This window comes from Scyliorhinus torazame, chromosome 2 (assembly GCF_047496885.1).
Source record: "Scyliorhinus torazame isolate Kashiwa2021f chromosome 2, sScyTor2.1, whole genome shotgun sequence".
Taxonomy (NCBI): Eukaryota; Metazoa; Chordata; class Chondrichthyes; order Carcharhiniformes; family Scyliorhinidae; genus Scyliorhinus; species Scyliorhinus torazame.
In genome coordinates, this window is record NC_092708.1 from 190,471,327 (window position 1) to 190,494,739 (window position 23,413).

The 23,413-nt window shown below is 52.3% G+C and overlaps 1 protein-coding gene across 1 annotated transcript in view; it reads left to right on the forward strand.

The window, feature by feature from the left end:
• Positions 1–586: 586 nt before the first annotated feature.
• Positions 587–23,413, forward strand: part of LOC140394414 (putative methyltransferase DDB_G0268948) — a 102,058-nt gene continuing 79,231 nt past the window's right edge. The window contains exon 1 of the mRNA XM_072481668.1: positions 587–794. Within this exon, the coding sequence (XP_072337769.1) occupies positions 684–794 (111 nt within the window). The 5' untranslated portion in view covers positions 587–683. The remainder of the gene's footprint in view (positions 795–23,413) is intronic.

Here is a 23,413-nt window from a genome sequence, read left to right on the forward strand (position 1 = left end):
GGGGATAGGGGGAGGCCTGGGCTTAAGTGGGGTGCTCTTTCCAAGGGCTGTTGCAGACTAGATGGGCCGAATGGCCTCATTCTGCACTGTAAATTCTATGATTCTATGGGTATAACAGCTGAGAAAGAGCTATCCCGTCCAATCACACTTCCCAGCTCTTGAAACTCTGCAGGTTGCCTCAAGTCCACACCCCAAAGTCCTTTGGAAATGTGGTGAGGATTTCTGCCTCAAGCTGCCTGTCAAGAAGTGAGTTCCAGATTCCTACCACCCTTTGTGTGAAAGGAAATACTCTTCAACTCTCCTTTAATCATTCCACCACTCACTTCAAATCAATCCCCCCTCCCGCTAAATATTCACCTCCCAGCTCAGGGAAATCGGTCTTTCCTATCGAGGCCCCTCATAAGTTCAGAAACTTCAATTAAATCTCCCCTCTGCTTCCTCTGGTTCACAGAAAATGACTCCAACCTATCCGCTCTTTCCTTGTTAAAATTCTCCTCAGGAATCCCGAGATGTGAATGGTTAATTATTGCTGTTCAAGGCAGCGCAGGTTTCTAACTGGTGAAAACATTCATGGAGCAATGCAAAGTTTTCATTGGGTCGAGTGTTCTTGATGCAAATACATTTTCCTGAGATCGTACTAACCAAACTCTGCTGGAGGTTCACTGACTCGGAGCGACAGCAACATGGCGTGGCGTTTATTTGAGGAGAAAGACCTCGCTGCGATGTATCGGAAATATCGGCTTCCTTCAGCCAGTGAAGTTCACAAGTCGATCTTCGACTATCTGGAGAAAAAGGTAAGAATGTGGTCAATGTGAAAAATCAGCAGCCTGGGTGAGAAGCTCGAGAGCTGAAATTGTGATCCAGACCGGCACTCTGGTGCAGTAGTGAGGGAGTGCCACACTGCCAGAGATGCTGAGCAGCCCTCCTCCCACCCCTCCCTCGACCCGGTGACACTATCAAGAAGAGGAGGACGGGAGTTCTCCCCAGTGTCCTGGCCAATCTTTACACTCTCAATCACATCCCAGAAAGCAGCTTATTTGGTTTCAGAGAATTTACAGTGCGGAAGGAGGCCATTCGGCCCATCGAGTCTGCACCGGCTCTTGGAAAGAGCACCCTATTTACGCCCACGCTTCCACCCTATTCCCATAACCCAGTGAGCCCAGGTAACCCTTTTGGACACTAAGGGGCAATTTATCATGGCCAATCCACCTAACCTGCACATCTTTGGACTGTGGGAGGAAACCGGAGCACCCGGAGGAAACCCACGCAGACACGAGGAGAACGTGCAGACTCCGCACAGACAGCCGGTAATTGAACCTGGGACCCTGGAGCTGTGAAGCAACTGTGCTAACCTCTGTGCTACCGTGCTGCTCCGCCGGTTATTTACCTCTGCTGCTAGTTGGATCTTGCTGTGGGTATATTGTGGGACATTTACCCTACTTTACAACAGGGCCTTGACTGGCATGCAAAGGACTTTCTGAGATTGTGAAAGAAGATAAAGGATTATAATTCTATCTTTTTCTCACACAAGGTGTAGAATACGCAGCCTGAGATTGTGGTGGAGGAAGGTTCAATTGTGGCTTTGAGAAGGGAATTGGATTATTGTGACCGGGATTCTCCGACCCCCGCCGAGAAAATACACCGGTTGGTCCGCACATGCGCGAGATCACACCGGCCGTTCCGTGCATGTGCAAACTCGCGCCGTCCCGTCGGCGCCGGCTGGAGCGGCGCCAACCCCTCTTCCGTCCACCTAGTCCCCGAAAGTTCGGAGAATTCCTTACTTCCGGGGGGGCTGTTGACGCCGGTGCAGTTGACGCCGGTTTTCCCGCCGCCGTGGGGACTTAGTCCCCAGAAGGGAGAATCCCGGCCAATTTGTTTGCAGGGACATGGGGGAAGGGCCAGGCAGTGGGAGGAACTGAGTTGCTCTTGCAGTGAGCCAGCACAGGAATGACAGGCTGAATGGTCTCCATCTGTGCTGTCACCATTCTATAATGAGCCTGCCTTTCCCTCCAAGCAGCCAACCTGTTCCACTCTGATCCGGACTGGATAAATGTACAGATGTGGTATTGTTTTAAAAAGCAGGTTTTGTGGCGCAATGGGGAACACCTTCTAAATCCTTCCAACTCCAGCCAATGACAGGCGTTAAGAGTGGGAGAGGTTCTTGATTTTTCACCTCAGAAACATTTGCCACATTTCAAAGATCGTAGAAACCAACAGGAGATTGGGTGTTTGGGTTATTTCATCTTCCACGCGGGGTTTTAGTGTCTGTCGGGGTGTGTACCTGGCTGGTCGACAGTTCCCATTGTGGTGACAGAATTACTGTTGATTAAAGAGCAGCACTTTGCATTTTTCTAATTCTTCAATTGAAGAATCCCTCTTTGAAATGGACCCGCGCCCCCAGGTGGGAAATATCACCCAACGTGCCAGGGCAGGTCTGCAGCACAATTCACATTAGAACATTTCTAGGGCAGCACGGTAGCCTTGTGGATAGCACAATTGCTTCACAGCTCCAGGGTCCCAGGTTCGATTCCGGCTTGGGTCACTGTCTGTGCGGAGTCTGCACGTCCTCCCCGTGTGTGCGTGGGTTTCCTCTGGGTGCTCCGGTTTCCTCCCACAGTCCAAAGATGTGCAGGTTAGGTGGATTGGCCATGATAAATTGCCCTTAGTGTCCAAAATTGCCCTTAGTGTTGGGTGGGGTTACTGGGTTATGGGGATAGGGTGGAGGTGTTGACTTTGGGTAGGGTGCTCTTTCCAAGAGCCGGTGCAGACTCGATGGGCCGAATGGCCTCCTTCTGCACTGTAAATTCTATGATTTCAGTAAAGTGGTCAACTTACAAACCCAGACATTCACGCTGGAATGGCCCACGACGCCGTTCCGACGCCGTTTTGCGATTCCGCGCTGCCCCGAAAAGCGCGCGCTTGCGGCATGCGCCCCACGGCCCGGAGAATCGCGGGAGGTGGCGCGACGAGCGATTCTCCAGGTCCCCCACGATGCTGCGGCCCGGATGGGCTGAAGTATCCTCTCATGTTTCTCTCAGACCAGACATTGCCAGACTTCCATGTTTCAAATGACACACCTTTCCATATTTTCAATAACAGGTTCAACATTCCATCACCTCTCACCCACAGTGGCACGCAATTCCCGCCCCATCCCCGCACGCATCGGACAGAGCACAGACGCAGCTTTCATCGATGGTACAGTGTGTTCAATAACAAACCGTATACACATGTGCCCTCGCCCCTAAATCTAAGCTGTGCCCTGCACCCGTGCCAACTTGTTAGGTGGCTAACTTTCAGGCCTTACGGGCCCTATCTCTGTGGTTCCCCAGACGGTACAGCAGAAATGGAGAAGGACTGCTGAGACCTGTGACTAGGGTCCCCATTGTCGCTCGTTTCCTGAGGCAGCCCAGCCTGGATGGGCCAGGCTGCACCTCGGGCGTCCCGGCTGGCGTGGTGTCGCCCTGTACGGCACCAGGGACGGGCGAGGTGCTGCGGTGTGCCGGGTCATCCCCTACAAGGGTCACCGGCACGGGCCCCAGCACCTCCTCCCTCGGGGTGCCCAATGGGCCCCGAGCTTCTCCATGGGAAAGGGGTGCATATGGAGCCATCCCCCGAGGCTCCCCCGACACCTGCCACTGCCAGTCCTGGAGGCCCGCTCTGGTGTCGACCAGGGTCTGCACGTTAGCAGCAATGGAGCTCAGGGAGTTGGCCATCCCTGTCTGGGTCTGTGCGACGCCGACCAGCACCTGGGTTATGACGCCGATGACCTCAGCGATGGCCTGCTGAGACTGGGCCACAATGAGCAGCGTCACTGCAATCTGCAGCTGCAACTGGCTCATGGCTGCTTGTGAGTGGGCAGCCCTGTTCTGGGCCACAGAAACCTGGGCCCTGCATAACCTGACCCATGCCCAACACCGTCGCCCCCATAGCCTCCACCGTGAACGCCACCCGTGCGCTTTTGGCCCGGTTTTGCAGGCATGACCGGCACCACTCCTTGCTCCTGCACGTGGATACACTCCTCCGCCTGCGTCTGCAGGTGCTGGAAACCGGCCGTCATCCCCTTCTCTCGTCCCTGGGTCCCTGACTGCATCGGGCCTACGGGTGGGTGTGGAAATCCCAGGAACCCTGGACTCGTCTGGGTGGCAGCTGGTTGCTGGGGCTGGGCTGCCCTTCGACCGTCCGGCCCCACGGCTGCTCCTACCTCTACCTGCTGTACCGGAGCAGCTGTGTTGTGCTCACTAGTGAATGAGAGCAGGACGGTAGCACAAGTGAATAGCACTGTGGCTTCACAGCGCCAGGGTCCCAGGTTCGATCCCCCGCTGGGTCACTGTCTGTGCGGAGTCTGCACATTCTCCCCGTGTCTGCGTGGGTTTCCTCCGGGTGCTCCGGATTCCTCCCACAGTCCAAAGACATGCAGGTTAGGTGGATTGACCATGCTAAATTGCCCTTAGTTTCCAAAAAAAGGTTAGGAGGGGTTATTGGGTTACGGGGATAGGGTGGAAGCGAGGGCTTAAGTGGGTCGGTGCAGACTCGATGGGCCGACTGGCCTCCTTCTGCACTGTACGTTCTATGTTCTATGAGTGTCCCAGGAGCCTCTGCACTAAATTGTCCAACCGAGGTGATAGTCTCTGCGATGGTAGAGGGTGAAGGAGATAGCTGTGACGGTAATCGTAAGTCTTTGTCAGAGGCAAAGTCCGAGGTCTCCTGTGTCATCTCAGGTGGGGTTCCTCATCCCTGTGTCACCGTCCTCTGTGTGCCCGTCCTCTGTGTGTCCGTCCTCTGTGTGTCCGTCCTCTGTGTGTCCGTCCTCTGTGTGTCCGTCCTCTGGGTCTCTGTGTCCTGGGTCTCTGTGTCCTGGGTCTATGTGTCCTGGTGAGCTGGTGTCAGCGGCAGGTCGCCCCTGTACTTCTAACCTTATCTGGCTTGGACCTATATCCTCTGACTTGATTACTTGCTAAAAGGTTTTTAACTTCAAAAATGTGTAAAATATAGTATAAACGCACCACCTCATGTGTTTCTTCACCTGGAAAGGAGTTGTCTCATATTTAACTGGCATCAGCAGGATTTCACGCCTCAACATTTGTCACCCAATTCAAACCTAAGACCCTGACAATTCATTTTAACTGCTTAATAAAATAATTCACTTCTGAGAAAATGCGAAATACTGTAACTAAATGTTACAGTGATATAACTAAAATGTAAATCACTCCAATGTCATTTAACTTGAAAAGCAGGCATCAGCTTTACAGCATGAATTGCCATCAGCTATTTACTTAACGCCACAAAGGCTATTTGGTTTTCAAAACCACCTTTTCCTGCTGCCGCTGTTAACCCTTTGTGGGACTTGTCCCTTACTTTCAAAATCGCAAGTTTTTTCATACTTCCATGGTTCAAATGACATATTTTCCTATTTTATTTTACAGTACGCATACAGAATATGTATCGCTCAAACGTCTCATTCTTTTTAGGAGAACAATGTTTATCAAAGTGCCTCACCACTTCATCATATTTCTTGCGATCCTCATTATCGAACGCAGACGAGTTATACAGTTCAATCGCTTGTGGACCTGCCACTGTTAGCAGCAAAGCGATTTGCCTTTCAACAGGCTGGTCCTATAGGCCTAGGGCCGCAACATAGAGTTTGAACCGTTGCTTGAACAGCCGCCAGTTTTCAGTTTCATTACCAGACATCTGAAGCTGGGCGGGGGGCCCTCAGTTTCTCCATCTCGAGCTTCAGCATCTTCTGGTGCGTTGAGTCACCTCAGGCTGCAGTCCACCAGATCGGGCTTCCAACTAAATGTCACTGCCATCGCTATCTTTAAATCTTCAGCACTCATGGTACCATGTTATATTTGGTCTTCTCCCTTGCAAAGGAATCCACCAAACACCTTGACTTGTCCAAACCAAGATCTTCATTGACACTTGCATGGTAAGATTGTAATCTGTTTCAGAGCACATTATCATGGAGTCTCCTTATACTCCTCTGGAACTACACCTAGCACCGACCGTTCACCTGTATGTCTAACCACCATCTCCTACAACCATCTTGTGATGGCTGGATGTGGCTGCCCTTATATGGGAGTCGCTGGCCACATGACCACGGTTTAGGGACTGCATGGTGTGTCTGCACCACCACCTGCTGGTTGGAGGTCACACACCATCCATCTATGATATAGCCACAGGCATATCACCACAATTCCCAGCCTCTTTAATCATAAGTAACCCTACCCTGTCTGTCACTTTTGATCCCACAAGGTCATTGCTGAGGAGCAGGTCAATCCCATTTATGGGCAAACACTGGGGACAAATCCCATGGTCACCATTCCTGAGGAAAGGTTACATTCCAGCTTCAGAATCCTTGAAGCCCTCTTAAACACCCCCACAATCATCAACTGGGATGTGATACCACCGTCCGAACTATAGCCTGATCTGCTATGGTCTCTGACTGACTCCCACTTTCTGCACATGGTTTACTTGGCCCAAGAAATGGATTTTTCCCATAAACTCCAGCAGTCAGCTGCCTTTCGGCACAGGACTCCCGGCCTGGCCGTTCTCCTCAGGACCATCCTTTCAGGCCTGAGGAGGGCCCCCTGCAGTTCCAGACGTCCTTTCTCTCCCGTGGGTGCTCGGTTTCCTATCACTCCTCCACTTTCTATCCCTTTCAGGGGAGCGATGGCACAGTGGTTAGCACTGCTGCCTCACAGCACCAGGGACCGGGATTCAATTCCAGCCTCGGGTGTCTGTGTGGCATTTCCTCCCACAGTCCAAAGATGTGCAGGTTAGTGGATTGGCCAGACTAAATTGCCCCTTAGTCTCCAAAACGTTAGGTGGGGTTACTGAGTTACGGGGATAGGGTGGAGGCATGGGCTTAAGTTGGGTGGTCTTTGGGTGCAGACCTGATGGGCCGAATGGCCTCCTTCTGCACTGTAAATTCTATGATTCTATGATTCAGGTGGTTGGGGAAGAGGAGGGAAGGGTTTCCTTTGGGATGAATGTTTGTGGATCAGCTCATGATCATCAGCCAGCGTTACTGCCCCATTACTCTCTGTGCGTTATTATTGGGAAAGGCTAACGCCATGAGGAGAAATATTTCACAAGGGGTTTCATGGATTGCCTTTGCTTTAATATCCCCCACCCCACTAAGTTCCCTTAGCCCACTGGTAGAAAGCGCGCTGCTCAAGCCTTTCAAATGTTATGTCTGCTCAGGACATTTCCTGAGGGGATAGAATTTCTGACGGTACATCTCTGGCCTATACTGGGATGCACTTCAAAGAGCCCTTTTCTCCTCTCCGTTCCCTCTGGCACCCCATGATTCTCGGCTTCTGCCGACACGACCTGTTCTGGCCGTCGACTTTGTGCCGGATTCTCCGAGACATCGCGGCAAAATCGCGAAACGCGATCGGCCGGAGGATCGGCCCCGACGCCGAATGCGGGTTTGATGCCGGTTTCGCGCTGAATCCGGATTCTCCGGACCCCTGAACCTGACAGAATGGCGGCGCCCACCTTGCGGCCTGCAGAATCGCAATATCCACCCCGACGACCAATTCTCTGGGGCCCCAGCGATTGTGTGGCCCGGTTGGGCTGATTTCCTGACGGCGTGGTCCTAACCACCTATACAGAATCGTGATTCCGGCGTGTTGGCTGAGGCGGCCTCGAGAGAAGGTAGCAGTTGGCGTGGGAGGGGGCTGTGGGCTCCCGTAACCGACACAGAGGCTGTGCTTTCTGCGGGGGGGCCTGCCAGGGATGGGGGAGGGGACGGGAAGGGAGGGTGTCAGGCTGAGAGTCGGGGAGCCCCCGACATGGCAGGGTGGTGCCCACGCACCGAGCGCCATTACGCAGCCATCCTGTTGGCCACCCACCCCGGGTGCCATGTTCAATAACACACAGCGGGGCAAGATCAAAAACGATAAAATCTTGCGGTGGAAGATCGAGCTCTCCACCTACAATTACGAGATTTTGTATCGCCCCGGCAAACTCAACGAGCCCCCAGACGCCCTATCCCGAGGTACATGTGCCAGCGCACAAGTAGACCGAATCCAGACCCTGCCTTTGTCACCCGGGAGTCACACGGTTGAACCATTTCATAAAGGCCCGCAACCTGCCCTACTCCGTCGAGGAAGTACGGACAATCACCAGGGACTGCCAGGCCTGTGCGGAGTGCAAGCCGCACTTCTATCGACCGGACCGTGCGCGCCTGGTGAAGGCCTCCCGCCCCTTTGATCGCCCCAGCATGGATTTCAAAAGGCCCCTCCCCTCCACCGACAGAAACACGTATCTTCTCAGTGTGGTCGATGAGTACTCCAGGTTCGCCTTCGCCATCCCATGCCCCGACATGACGTCTGCCACCGTTATAGAAGCCCTAAACACTATCTTCGCTCTGTTCGGTTTCCCTGCCGATATCCACAGTGACAGGGGATCCTCATTCATGAGCGATGAGCTGCGTCAGTTCCTGCTAAGCAGGCTTATCGCCTCCAGCAGGACGACCAGCTATAACCCCCAGGGAAACGGGCAGGTAGAGAGGGAGAATGGGACGGTATGGAGGGCCGCCCAACTGGCCCTATGTCCAAGAACCTCCCAGCCTCTCGCTGGCAGGAGGTCCTCCCTGATGCACTCCACTCCATTCGGTCACTGCTGTGCACCGCTACTAACAACACACCCCATGAACGTCTTTTGGCCTTCCCCAGGAAGTCCACATCCGGGGTGTCGCTCCCGACTTGGCTCGCAATTCCAGGACCAGTCCTGCTCCGTAGACACGTCCGCCTCCACAAGGCGGACCCGTTGGTGGAAAGGGTGCAATTGCTTCATGCCAATCCCCAGTATGCCTACGTGGCAGAGCCCGACGGCCGCCAAGATACTGTCTCCCTCAGGGACCTGGCACCCGCAGGTTCCACACACACACATCCCTCCGGCCCGGCGCCACCCTCCCCTCCCCCGGCGCTCCCAGCATTAACCCCACCAGGACCATCCGTCCTTCCCCTGCCCACGCCCGAGGATGAAGAGGATTTTGGCACGCTCCCGGAGTCACCGAACATCAGGCCAACATCGACATCGCCGCCACCGCTACGTCGCTCCCAGCTGAACATCAAGGCACCAAATACTGTAAATATAAATTCATTGCTATATATATTTCTCCACCACCCCCGCCAGACTCAATTTTAACAGGGGGTGAATGTGGTAAACCACTGTTGCACCTGTATTAGGTGATGTAAGGTAGGACCTGTACTACAGGTTCGCCGGTAGTCCCTGTCTGTTGGCTCCGCCCAGTAGGCGGAGTATAAATATGCATGTCCTCCATTCAGCAACCATTTCAAAGAACAAAGAACAAAGAAATGTACAGCACAGGAACAGGCCCTTCGGCCCTCCAAGCCCGTGCCGACCATGCTGCCCGACTAAACTACAATCTTCTACACTTCCTGGGTCCGTATCCCTCTATTCCCATCCTATTCATGTATTTGTCAAGATGCCCCTTAAATGTCACTATCGTCCCTGCTTCCACCAACTCCTCCGGTAGCGAGTTCCAGGCACCCACTACCCTCTGCGTAAAAAACTTGCCTCGTACATCTACTCTAAAACTTGCCTCTCTCACCATAAACCTATGCCCCCTAGTAATTGACCCCTCTACCCCGGGTAAAAGCCTCTGACTATCCACTCTGTCTATGCCCCTCATAATTTTGTAGACCTATATCAGGTCGCTCCTCAACCTCCTTCGTTCCAGTGAGAACAAAGCGAGTTTATTCAACCGCTCCTCATAGCTAATGTCCTCCATACCAGGCAACATTCTGGTAAATCTCTTCTGCACCCTCTCTAAAGCCTCCACATCCTTCTGGTAGTGTGGCGACCAGAATTGAACACTATACTCCAAGTGTGGCCTAACTAAGGTTCTATACAGCTGCAACATGACTTGCCAATTTTTATACCCAATGCCCCGGCCAATGAAGGTAAGCATGCCGTATGCCTTCTTGACGACCTTCTCCACCTGTGATGCCCCTTACAGTGATCTGTGGACCTGTACTCCTAGATCTCTTTGACTTTCAATACTCTTGAGGGTTCTACCATTCACTGTATATTCTCTACCTGCATTAGACCTTCCAAAATGCATTCCCTCACATTTGTCTGGATTAAACTCCATCTGCCATCTCTCCGCCCAAGTCTCCAAATAATCTAAATCCTGCTGTATCCTCTGACAGTCCTCATCGCCATCCGCAATTCCACCAACCTTTGTGTCGTCTGCAAACTTACTAATCAGACCAGTTACATTTTCCTCCAAATCATTTATATATACTACAAACAGCAAAGGTCCCAGCACTGATCCCTGTGGAATACCACTGGTCACATCCCTCCAATTAGAAAAGCATCCTTCCATTGCTACTCTCTGCCTTCTATGACCTAGCCAGTTCTGTATCCACCTTGCCAGCTCACCCCTGATCCCGTGTGACTTCACCTTTTGTACTAGTCTACCATGAGGGACCTTGTCAAAGGCCTTACTGATATCCATATAGACAACATCCACTTCCCTACCTGCATCAATCATCTTAGTGACCTCCTCGAAAAACTCTATCAAGTTAGTGAGACACGACCTCCTCTTCACAAAACCATGCTGCCTCTCACTAATACGTCTATTTGCTTCCAAATGGGAGTAGATCCTGTCTCGAAGAATTCTCTCCAGTAATTTCCCTACCACTGAAGTAAGGCTCACCGGCCTGTAGTTCCCTGGATTATCCTTGCTACCCTTCTTAAACAGAGGAACAACATTGGCTATTCTCCAGTCCTCCGGGACATCACCTGAAGACAGTGAGGATCCAAAGATCTCTGTCAAGGCCTCAGCAATTTCCTCTCCAGCCTCCTTCAGTATTCTGGGGTAGATCCCATCAGGCCCTGGGGACTTATCTACCTTAATATTTTTTAAGACACCCAACACCTCGTCTTTTTGGATCTCAATGTGACCCAGACTATCTACACACCCTTCTCCAGACTCAACATCTACCAATTTCTTCTCTTTGGTGAATACTGATGCAAAGTATTCATTTAGTACCTCGCCCATTTCCTCTGGCTCCACACATAGATTCCCTTGCCTCTCCTTCAGTGGGCCAACCCTTTCCCTGGCTACCCTCTTGCTTTTTATGTACGTGTAAAAAGCCTTGGGATTTTCCTTAACCCTATTTGCCAATGACTTTTTGTGACCTCTTCTAGCCCTCCTGACTCCTTGCTTAAGTTCCTTCCTACTTTCCTTATATTCCACACAGGCTTCGTCTGTTCCCAGCCTTTTAGCCCTGACAAATGCCTCCTTTTTCTTTTTGACGAGGCCTACAATATCTCTCGCTATCCAAGGTTCCCGAAAATTGCCGTATTTATCCTTCTTCCTCACAGGAACATGCCAGTCCTGAATTCCTTTCAACTGATACTTGAAAGCCTCCCACATGTCAGATGTTGATTTGCCCTCAAACATCCGCCCCCAATCTATGTTCTTCAGTTCCCGCCTAATATTGTTATAATTAGCCTTCCCCCAATTTAGCACATTCATCCTAGGACTACTCTTATCCTTGTCCACCAGCACTTTAAAACTTACTGAATTGTGGTCACTGTTCCCGAAAAGCACCACTATTGAAACATCTACCACCTGGCCGGGCTCATTCCCCAATACCAGGTCCAGTACCGCCCCTTCCCTAGTTGGACTGTCTACATTTTGTTTTAAGAAGCCCTCCTGGATGCTCCTTACAAACTCTGCCCCGTCTAAGCCCCTGGCACTAAGTGAGTCCCAGTCAATATTGGGGAAGTTGAAGTCTCCCATCACCACAACCCTGTTGTTTTGACTCTTTTCCAAAATCTGTCTACCTATCTGCTCCTCTATCTCCCGCTGGCTGTTGGGAGGCCTGTAGTAATACCCCCAACATTGTGACTGCACCTTTCTTATTCCTGATCTCTACCCATATAGCCTCACTGCCCTCTGAGGTGTCCTCCCGCAGTACAGCTGTGATATTCTCCCTAACCAGTAGCGCAACTCCGCCTCCCCTTTTACATCCCCCTCTATCCCGCCTGAAACATCTAAATCCTGGAACGTTTAGCTGCCAATCTTGCCCTTCCCTCAACCAGGTCTCTGTAATGGCAACAACATCATAGTTCCAAGTACTAATCCAAGCTCTAAGTTCATCTGCCTTACCCGTAATACTTCTTGCATTAAAACATATGCACTTCAGGCCACCAGACCCGCTGTGTTCAGCAACTTCTCCCTGTCTGCTCTGCCTCAGAGCCCCACTGTCCCTATTCCCTAGTTCTCCCTCAATGCTATCACCTTCTGACCTATTGCTACAGTGCCCACCCCCTGCCATATTAGTTTAAACCCTCCCGTGTGACACTAGCAAACCTCGCGGCCAGGATATTTATGCCTCTCCAGTTTAGATGCAACCCGTCCTTCTTATATAGGTCACACCTGCCCCGGAAGAGCTCCCAGTGGTCCAGATAATCCCAGTGGTCCAGATAACGGAAACCCTCCCTCCTACACCAGCTGTTTAGCCACGTGTTTAGCTGCTCTATCTTCCTATTTCTAGCCTCACTGGCTCGTGGCACAGGGAGTAATCCCGAGATTACAACCCTAGAGGTCCTGTCTTTTAACTTTCTGCCTAGCTCCCTGAACTCCTGCTGCAGGACCTCATGACCCTTCCTGCCTATGTCGTTAGTACCAATATGTACAACGGCCTCTGCCTGTTTGTCCTCCCCCTTCAGGATGCCCTCTACCCGTTCGGAGACATCCTGGACCCTGGCACCAGGGAGGCAACATACCATCCTGGAGTCTCTTTCACGTCTACAGAAGCGCCTATCTGTGCCCCTGACTATAGAGTCCCCTATTACTATTGCTCTTCTGCGCTTTGACCCTCCCTTCTGAACATCAGAGCCAGCCGTGGTGCCACTGCTCTGGCTGCTGCTGTTTTACCCTGATAGGCTACCCCCCCCGACAGTATCCAAAGGGGTATACCTGTTCGAGAGGGGGACAACCACAGGGGATTCCTGCACTGACTGCCTGCCCTTTCTGGTGGTCACCCATTTCTCTGTCTGCACCTTGGGTGTGACCACATTTATATAACTGTGATCTATGATCGACAGCTGCTGTGGGAGGCCACACATCTTAGAGCAATAAAGCCTCAGTTGTATTCAACTCTCGTCTTTGTTCAATTGATCATGCCTCACCCTCCGACCATTCGGCCCCTCGGCTGCTCCTACCTCCACCTGCTGTACTGGACTGACTGTGTGGTGCGTACCAGTGATTGTCCCAGAAGCCTCCTCGTTAATTTGCCCAACCGAGGTGATAGTCTCTGAGATGGTGGAGGGTGTAGGAGATAGCAATACCGCAACGTCAATGTCCTCATCTGACCCAAAGGCCGGGGTCTCCCGGGTAGTGGTCCCCTGTGTGTCCGTCCCCTGTGTGTCCGTCCCCTGTGTGTCCGTCCCCTGTGCGTCCGTCCCTTGTGTCCTGGCTCGTCTCGGGCAAAGGGCTGGTGTTTCGGCTGCCCTGGCACTGACTGGGGGCGGGGGCCCGGATGAGCCAGGCCCATCGCTGACTGGTCCTGTAAGACACAAGGCAGCATGTATTGTTAGACAGGAGGACGAGGGTGAGGCGTGAAGGCTGTTGGTGAGTGGGGTGAGGGGTGTGGGGTGTGCGGTGAGGGGGTGACGGGTGGAGGTGTTAAGGGCGTGGGGTGAGGGGTCAGGGGGTGTGGGGTCAGGGGTGTGCACTCATGTGTCGTCAGGAGCCGCAACCAGGCAGGGGGTCTCACTTGGTGTCGCGCCTTTGACATCCCCGTTGGCGACCTCCCTCTCCTCTGTCCCCCGACAATGTCGAGTGCCCTCTGCTCGGGCACGTTGAGGGGACACAGGTCTTCCGGTCTCCCTCCGGTCCTCTCCCGCTCTCGGCGGTTATGAGCGGTCTTGTCCTGGGGGGGGCGGTGGTGGGGTGGGGGGGGGGGGGGGGGTCGGTGGGGTCGGCAAACACAAACAGCAACAGTGTTAGGAGGTTGCACACATGCAGCCCAGGGGGTAGGTCTCTGATGGCATTAGTACACAGGGTACCAGGCCATTGCGGCTGGCATGGGTGGGTGCAGCCATGTGGGTGGGGATGGGACCGTCCCCCTGGGGGGGTGTCACATGAGGGGGATAGAGGCGTTGGTGCCAGGGGCACAGTGCTGGGTACTCACCCTGGCTGCCCTGAGGAGGTGGGGCAGATTTTTCTGGACTGGTCTGCAGTCCGTGCCTCCACCCCGATGGCGCTGACGGCGTCGACCACCTCCACGAGTCGTGGCCCCTGCTGTCCTGCGTCCCGGCCCGGGGTACAACACCAGCCTCCTCTCCTCCGTGGCGTCATTCTCGAGTTCCCCATCCCTAAACCGCGACGCTGCTCTCCGCGCCGCCATCTTGCCTGCGATGCTGTGTGTGTGGTGTGGAGAATAATGACCTCCAGCTGCGGCGTCGCATCAATGACAGAACCAGCGAATCGACGGGCGGTCTGTCGCCCGTTGCACGATGCGCCTGTGCTGGCCCCTTGTGGGCCGTTGAGTAGCTCCACCGGGGGGCCCAATGACGCCGTGGTGAAACTCCACGGTTTTCACGATGGCGTCAACACTTAGTCTCATTTTGGGAGAATCCAGCCCTTTGTCCTTCAGCCACTCCTGGGTTCTGACCAGGCTCGCTGCCTCGGCCTCGAGCGCTGCGATCCAGTCCTCTTGGTCCCTGGCGGCCTTCTCAAGGTCCCTTGTCATCTTCTGCTGGGCCTCCAGCCTCCGCTCCATATTGCCCATCACATCCTCTTGGGGGCCATCGCCCCTTCCACTGTCGTTTCCAAGGCTGCCAGGAGGTCCCTTCTCATCTCCTCGCTGTGTCTCTGGAGCTCAGAGCTAATGAAGACCATCTTGACCATCAGTGTCTGGGTCTGCGCTGGGAGCTCTGCGGGGTCTGCCTCCCCAGTTCCGTGTCTCCACGTGTGCCCGTCAGCTCCGAGGCTGAGGCGTCCCTCACCTCCTCTCTGCTGGCTTTTCAGCTTCGTGGTTGACTTTTTCCCATGTTGCTTGGCAGTGCATTCGATGGGGGGTTCGGCTGGGGGGTTGGAGGTACTTTCGGTGCCCATTTGCTGGGGTTAAAAGGCCGCAGTCGAAGATCTTACACGAGAGCCACCTTTCGAGCGACCGCTCAGTTCATGGCCGCCACCGGAAGTCCAAAACAACCCTTTTCACCTCCTCATCACTGGTGCCACTTTCCTCAGTCAACAGGGAGTAAACCTTGTGATCTTTTCCTGTCAGCTTACTTTGCAACTACAGGGACCAGTGGAGGGTTGGTCAGTCTAACTGTTGGAAGAGAGAAAGAAGGTGTCCAGCTCCTGCCTCATCAAACGTGGGGGTTAAATGGGAAAACTGGAATGTTTTGGCCCTTGCATCTCAGCGAGGGGTGTCTTTAAGTGTTGGCAGTTTAACCAACAATTCAAATCATCCAATTGGGTAATGAAGAGTTTGCTTGCTTTCTGATTGGCCACAGACCTGTTGGCAGAACCAATGGTGGGAATGTGAGGGCGGAGCAGTTGATGGAAGGATGTCATGTGACACAACCTCCAGGAAAATGTCCGACCAGAGTTGGCAGAGGGGGGGGGACGGTGTAGGGGCTGGGATGGTGGTGATGGTCGCCGGTGGGCCTGCGGGTGCCAAATCTCGAAGTAGCCGGGTAGTGGTGGAGGGAGACGGTGTAGGGTCGGGGGTGGTGGTGATGGTCGCTGGGGAACATGCAGGTTCAAAATCCCGGAGGGAGACTGTGTCCTGTCGCCCGTCATGATGTGCCACTTAGGCATATTGTGGGTTGGCATGGAGGAGCAGGACCTTCTCGACGAGGGGATCCGATTTATGACTCCTCGCATGCTTCCGGAGGAGGACGGGCCCTGGGGCTGTCAGCCAGGACGGGAGCGACCTGGAGGTGGACTTCCTTGGGAAGGCAAACATACGTTCGTGAGGGGTCTCATTGGTGGCAGTGCACAGGAGCGACCGGATGGAGTGGAGCGCATCGGAGAGGACCTCCTGTCAGCGGAAGACTGGGAAACTTCCAGACCGTAGGCCAGGAGGACGGCCTTCCAGACCGTCGCGTTCTCCCTCTCCACCTATCCGTTTCCCCAGGGTTGTAGCTGGTCGTCCTGCTGGAGGCGATGCCCTTGCTGAGCAAGAACTGACGCAACTCGTTGCTCCTGAAGGAGGAACCCCGATCGCTATGGATGTAGATGGGTTTTGTGAGGGCCACGAAGAATCCAGCACGAGTTTTAAGGATACAAAGTAATAACATTTATTTACAATAACATATATATATAACAACAGCAGCAGCAACTTCCCCTGCTGCACACTCCTTCCTGCTGTTTCCAAACTGGCCAGCTTTATTTATACTAGGAGTTTACTAATGGTTTCTCCGCCCCCCTCATTGGGGAAGCTCATACTCCCACAGGATTGTGGGATTGTCATTAGTCCTCAGACAATGGTAAGTAGGCAGGTTGGGGAACCCAAACAGGGTGAAAAGACTGTGCAGGGCCTTGATGACGGTGGCAGCGCACGGGATGGCAAAAGGGAATCTTGAATATTCGTCAACAACGTTGAGGAAGTACACGTTACGGTCAGTGGAGGGGAGGGGCCCTTCGAAGTCGATGCTAAGGCGCTCAAAGGGGCGGGAGGCCTTTACCAGGTGCGCCGTGCCTGACCGCTAGACGTGCGGTTTGCACTCCGCGCAGACCTGACAGTCCCTGGTCACGGTCCTGACTTCCTCGGCTCTCCTGGTTTTGCACTGAGTGCTGAATTTGGTGCATTTGAGTGCGACAGTGAGAGTTTGGTGACCGAGGGAGTATAAGGCTTCATTTTTATCTAAAGTTTAGTCTTTCTTTTATTTAGTTAATTAACTTAAAAGTTGCTGTTTGGTTTAGAAGAAGGTGAATTTTCAATAAGCTTTAAACCGGCTTCTACTTGTAGGCACTTGCAGCTGGAGCTTGTTAATTAGTTAATTGGATTAGGCCAGTTTTTCAGAGGCTAGATTCACAGTATAAAAGTGATCCCCTACAGTGCAGACTTTGTTTGCACTGAGTGCTGAATTTGGTGCATTTGAGTGCGATAGTGAGAGTTTGGTGACCGAGGGAGTGCTGAATTTGGTGCATTTGAGTGCGATAGTGAGAGTTTGGTGACCGAGGGAGTTAGGTGAGGAGGGAGTAAGGCGCTCCTTTCATTTTGTTTCCGACATTTCCGCAAAGAGTGCGAAGAGAGCCAGGAGTTTACAGGAAGTGTAGCTGACTGGGAGCAGGGTCGGAGGGCGGAGATCTAGTTAGTCCACAGGGCAGCTATATTCTGTCAGGTAAGAGGGGATGGAGGCTAGGCCAGTTACATGCTCCTCCTGTAGGATGTGGGTGGTGAGGGATACCACCGGTGTCCCCACTGACTATACCTGCGGGAAGTGCACCCAACTTCAGCTCCTCAAAGACCGTGATAGGGAACTGGAGCTGAAGCTGGATGAACTTCGGATCATCCGGGAGGCAGAGGGGGTGATTGAGAAGAGTTACAAGGAGGTAACCACACCCAAGGTACAGGACAAGACTAGCTGGGTTACAGTCAGGGGGAAAAAAACAAACAGGCAGAAAGTGCAGGGATCCCTCGTGGCCGTTCCCCTTCAAAACAAGTATACCGTTTTGGATGCTGTTGGGGGGGATGACTTACCGGGGGAAGGCCCTAGCGGCCAGGTCTCTGGCACTGAGTCTGGCTCTGGGGCTCAGAAGGGAAGGGGGGAGAATAGAAAAGCAATAGTTGTAGGAGATTCAATGGTTAGGGGAATAGATAGGAGATTCTGTGGTCGCGAGCGAGACTCCCGGAAGGTATGTTGCCTCCCGGGTGCCAGGGCCAGGGATGTCTCGGATCGTGTCTTCAGGATCCTTAAGGGGGAGGGGGAGCAGCCAGAAGTCGTGGTGCACATTGGTACCAACGACATAGGTAGGAAAAGGGGTGTGGAGGTAATAAACAAGTTTAGGGAGTTAGGCTGGAAGTTAAAAGCCAGGACAGACAGAGTTGTCATCTCTGGTTTGTTGCCGGTGCCACGTGATAGCGAGGCTAGGAATAGGGAGAGAGTGCAGTTGAACACATGGCTGCAGGAATGGTGTAGGAGGGAGGGCTTCAGGTATTTGGATAATTGGAGCGCATTCTGGGGAAGGTGGGACCTGTACAAGCAGGACGGGTTGCATCTGAACCAGAGGGGCACCAATATCCTGGGAGGGAGGTTTTCTAGTACTCTTTGGGAGGGTTTAAACTAATTTGGCAGGGGAATGGGAACCGGATTTGTAGTCCAGCAACTAAGGTAGCCGATATTCAGGACGCCAAAGCGTGTAATGAGGCAGTGGGGAAGGGAACAATGACAAAGGAGAGTACTTGCAGGCACGGAGAGGGGTTGAAGTGTGTATACTTCAACGCAAGAAGCATCAGGAATAAGGTGGGTGAACTTAAGGCATGGATCGGTACTTGGGACTACGATGTGGTGGCCATCACGGAAACTTGGATAGAAGAGGGGCAGAAATGGTTGTTGGAGGTCCCTGGTTATAGATGTTTCAATAAGATTAGGGAGGGTGGTAAAAGAGGTGGGGGGTGGCATTATTAATTAGAGATAGTATAACAGCTGCAGAAAGGCAGTTTGAGGAGTATCACCCTATTGAGGTAGTATGGGTTGAAGTCAGAAATAGGAAAGGAGCAGTCACCTTGTTAGGAGTTTTCTATAGGCCCCCCAATAGTAGCAGAGATGTGGAGGAACAGATTGGGAAACAGATTTTGGAAAGGTGCAGAAGTCATAGGGTAGTAGTCATGGGTGACTTTAACTTCCCAAACATTGAGTGGAAACTCTTTAGATCAAATAGTTTGGATGGGGTGGTGTTTGTGCAGTGTGTACAGGAAGCTTTTCTAATGCAGTATGTAGATTGTCCGACCAGAGGAGGGGAAATATTGGATTTAGTACTGGGTAATGAGCCAGGGCAAGTGATAGATTTGTTCGTGGGGGAGCATTTTGGAGATAGTGACCACAATTCTGTGACTTTCACTTTAGTAATGGAGAGGGATAGGTACGTGCAACAGGGCAAGGTTTACAATTGGGGGAAGGGTAAATACGATGTTGTCAGACAAGAATTGAAGTGCATAAGTTGGGAACATAGGCTGGCAGGGAAGGACACAAGTGAAATGTGGAACTTGTTCAAGGAACAGGTGCTACGTGTCCTTGATATGTATGTCCCTGTCAGGCAGGGAAGAGATGGTCGAGTGAGGGAACCATGGTTGACAAGAGAGGTTGAATGTCTTGTTAAGAGGAAAAAGGTGACTTATGTAAGGCTGAGGAAACAAGGTTCAGACAGGGCATTGGAGGGATACAAGATAGCCAGGAGGGAACTGAAGAAAGGGATTAGGAGAGCTAAGAGAGGGCATGAACAATCTTTGGCGGGTAGGATCAAGGAAAACCCCAAGGCCTTTTACACATATGTGCGAAATATGAGAATGGCTAGAGCGAGGGTAGATCCGATCAAGGACAGTAGCGGGAGATTGTGTATTGAGTCTGAAGAGATAGGAGAGGTCTTGAACGAGTACTTTTCTTCTGTATTTACAAATGAGAGGGGCGATATTGTTGGAGAGGACAGTGTGAAACAGATTGGTAAGCTCGAGGAAATATTTGTTAGGAAGGAAGATGTGTTGGGCATTTTGAAAAACTTGAGGATAGACAAGTCCCCTGGGCCTGACGGGATATATCCAAGGATTCTATGGGAAGCAAGAGATGAAATTGCAGAGCCGTTGGCAATGATCTTTTCGTCCTCACTGTCAACAGGGGTGGTACCAGGGGATTGGAGAGTGGCGAATGTCGTGCCCCTGTTCAAAAAAGGGACTAGGGATAACCCTGGGAATTACAGGCCAGTTAGTCTTACTTCGGTGGTAGGCAAAGTAATGGAAAGGGTACTGAAGGATAGGATTTCTGAGCATCTGGAAAGACACTGCTTGATTAGGGATAGTCAGCACGGATTTGTGAGGGGTAGGTCTTGCCTTACAAATCTTATTGAATTCTTTGAGGAGGTGACCAAGCATGTGGATGAAGGTAAAGCAGTGGATGTAGTGTACATGGATTTTAGTAAGGCATTTGATAAAGTTCCCCATGGTAGGCTTATGCAGAAAGTAAGGAGGCATGGGATAGTGGGAAATTTGGCCAGTTGGATAACGAACTGGCTAACCGATAGAAGTCAGAGAGTGGTGGTGGATGGCAAATTTTCAGCCTGGATCCCAGTTACCAGTGGCGTACCGCAGGGATCAGTTCTGGGTCCTCTGCTGTTTGTAATTTTCATTAATGACTTGGATGAGGGAGTTGAAGGGTGGGTCAGTAAATTTGCAGACGATACGAAGATTGGTGGAGTTGTGGATAGTAAGGAGGGCTGTTGAATTTAAGAGCCGTGAGGTGATGATGCAGCTGTACAAAACTTTGGTAAGGCCACATTTGGAGTACTGTGTACAGTTCTGGTCGCCTCATTTTAGGAAGGATGTGGAAGCTTTGGAAAAGGTGCAAAGAAGATTTACCAGGATGTTGCCTGGAATGGAGAGTAGGTCTTACGAGGAAAGGTTGAGGGTGCTAGGCCTTTTCTCATTAGAACGGAGAAGGATGAGGGGCGACTTGATAGAGGTTTATAAGATGATCAGGGGAATAGATAGAGTAGACAGTCAGAGACTTTTTCCCCGGGTGGAACAAACCATTACAAGGGGACATAAATTTAAGGTGAAAGGTGGAATATATAGGAGGGATATCAGAGGTAGGTTCTTTACCCAGAGAGTAGTGGGGGCATGGAATGCACTGCCTGTGGAAGTCGTTGAGTCGGAAACATTAGGGACCTTCAAGCAGCTATTGGATAGGTACATGGATTACGGTTAAATGATATAGTGTAGATTTATTTGTTCTCAAGGGCAGCACGGTAGCATTATGGATAGCACAATTGCTTCACAGCTCCAGGGTCCCAGGTTCGATTCCGGCTTGGGTCACTGACTGTGCGGAGTCTGCACGTCCTCCCCGTGTCTGCGTGGGTTTCCTCCGGGTGCTCCGGTTTCCTCCCACAATCCAAAGATGTGCGGGTTAGGTGAATTGGCCAATGATAAATTGCCCTTAATGTCCAAATTGCCCTTGGTGTTGGGTGAAGGTGTTGAGTTTGGGTAGGGTGCTCTTTCCAAGAGCCGGTGCAGACTCAAAGGGCCGAATGGCCTCCTTCTGCACTGTAAATTCAATGATAATCTATGATTAATCTAGGACAAAGGTTCGGCACAACATCGTGGGCCGAAGGGCCTGTTCTGTGCTGTATTTTCTATGTTCTATGTTCCAGGGGCTGTTACTAGCCTCAATGATCCCCTCTCGTAGGAGTCGCTGGACCTCCGACCTGATAAAGGTCCAATCCCGGGTACTGTATCGTCTGCTCCTAGTAGCGACGAGCTTACAGTCCGGGGTGAGGTTAGTGAAGAGCGAGGGTGGGGCGATCTTAAGGGCCACGAGGCAACAGACGGTGAGGGGGGGCAGGGACCCTCCGAACTTTAAAGTAAGGCTCTGGAGGTGGCACTGGAAGACGAGCCCAAGTAATAGGGCAGCGCAGTGTTGGGGAAGGACGGAGAGTTTGAAGTTAGTGTACTCTACGCCTTGTACAGTAAGGGTCACGGCACAGTACCCCTGGATTTCTACTGGTTGTGATCCGGAAGCCAGGGAGATTTTCTGGGTGGCGGGTAAGATTGGGAGGGAGCAGCGCCTTACCGTATCTGGGTGGATAAAGCTGTCTGTGCTCCCGGAGTCGAAAAGGCAGGCCGTCTCGTGCCCATTGATCCGGTCGGTTAACGTACATTTAGTGAGGTGATGAGGCCGGGACTGGTCGAACGTGATGGAGGCGAGCTTCGGAAGGTGATGGGTAGGCCGCTCGGAGGTAGCGGCGGCCAGCGTACGATCGGGTGAGCAGGGCTCCCGGGAGGCTGCGGATGGTCCCAAGCTGGCAATCCCCATGGGACGCGCGTGGTGGGTGAAGCACAAAATGGCGTTAAAGATGGCTGCCCCCATGGGTCTCACGTGGCGGCCGAAATTGAAGATGGCGGCAAAGATGGCGGCGCCCACGGGTCGCCCATGGCGGGTGACACAGCAGCTGGTGGTGACCCCGACAGGCAGCAGGCAGCGCTGCTGGGCCTAGAAGCTTTAGGGAGAGATCGGGCCTGGCAGGCTTTCGCAAAGTGGCCCTTCCTTCCACACCCGTTGCAAGTCGCGCTCTGTGCAGGGCAACGTTGTCTGAGATGATTGCCCTGGCCGCAAAAGTAGCACTTTGGGCTTGCGGCGTTGGCAGGCTGCAGCGTGGCACAGGCTTGTGCCGCACCCGGGTCGGATGATGGCGGCGCCCATGAGGGTGCCACGCGGTCGTAGGTGTAGGCCTCCATGTTCTGGAAGGCCACCTCCAGTGAGTTTGAGAGCTGCACTATCTCTGGGAGGCTGAGTGTACCTCCTTCTAGCAATCGCTGGCGGATGTAGTTTGATTTCATACCTGCAACATAAGCATTCCTGACCAACAGCTCCACGTGTTGGGTAGCCGATAGTGCCTGGCAGTCACAGTTCCGGCAGAGTACATAAGAACATAAGAACTAGGAGCAGGAGTAGGCCATCTGGCCACTCGAGCCTGCTCCACCATTCAATGAGATCATGGCTGATCTTTTGTGGACTCAGCTCCACTTTCCGGCCCGAACACCATAACCCTTAATCCCTTTATTCTTCAAAAAACTATCTATCTTTATCTTAAAAACATTTAATGAAGGAGCCTCTACTGCTTCACTGGGCAAGGAATTCCATAGATTCACAACCCTTTGGGTGAAGAGGTTCCTCCTAAACTCAGTCCTAAATCTACTTCCCCTTATTTTGAGGCTATGCCCCCTAGTTCTGCTTTCACCCGCCAGTGGAAACAACCTGCCCGCATCTATCCTATCTATTCCCTTCATAATCTTATATGTTTCTATAAGATCTCCCCTCATCCTTCTAAATTCCAACGAGTACAGTCCCAGTCTACTCAACCTCTCCTCGTAATCCAAGCCCTTCAGCTCTGGGATTAACCTAGTGAATCTCCTCTGCACACCCTCCAGTGCCAGCACGTCCTTTCTCAAGTAAGGAGACCAAAACTGAACACAATACTCCAGGTGTGGCCTCACTAACACCTTGTACAATTGCAGCAGAACCTCCCTAGTCTTAAACTCCATCCCTCTAGCAATGAAGGACAAAATTCCATTTGCCTTCTTAATCACCTGTTGCACCTGTAAACCAACTTTTTGCGACTCATGCACTAGCACACCCAGGTCTCTCTGCACAGCAGCATGTTTTAATACTTTATCATTTAAATAATAATCCCTTT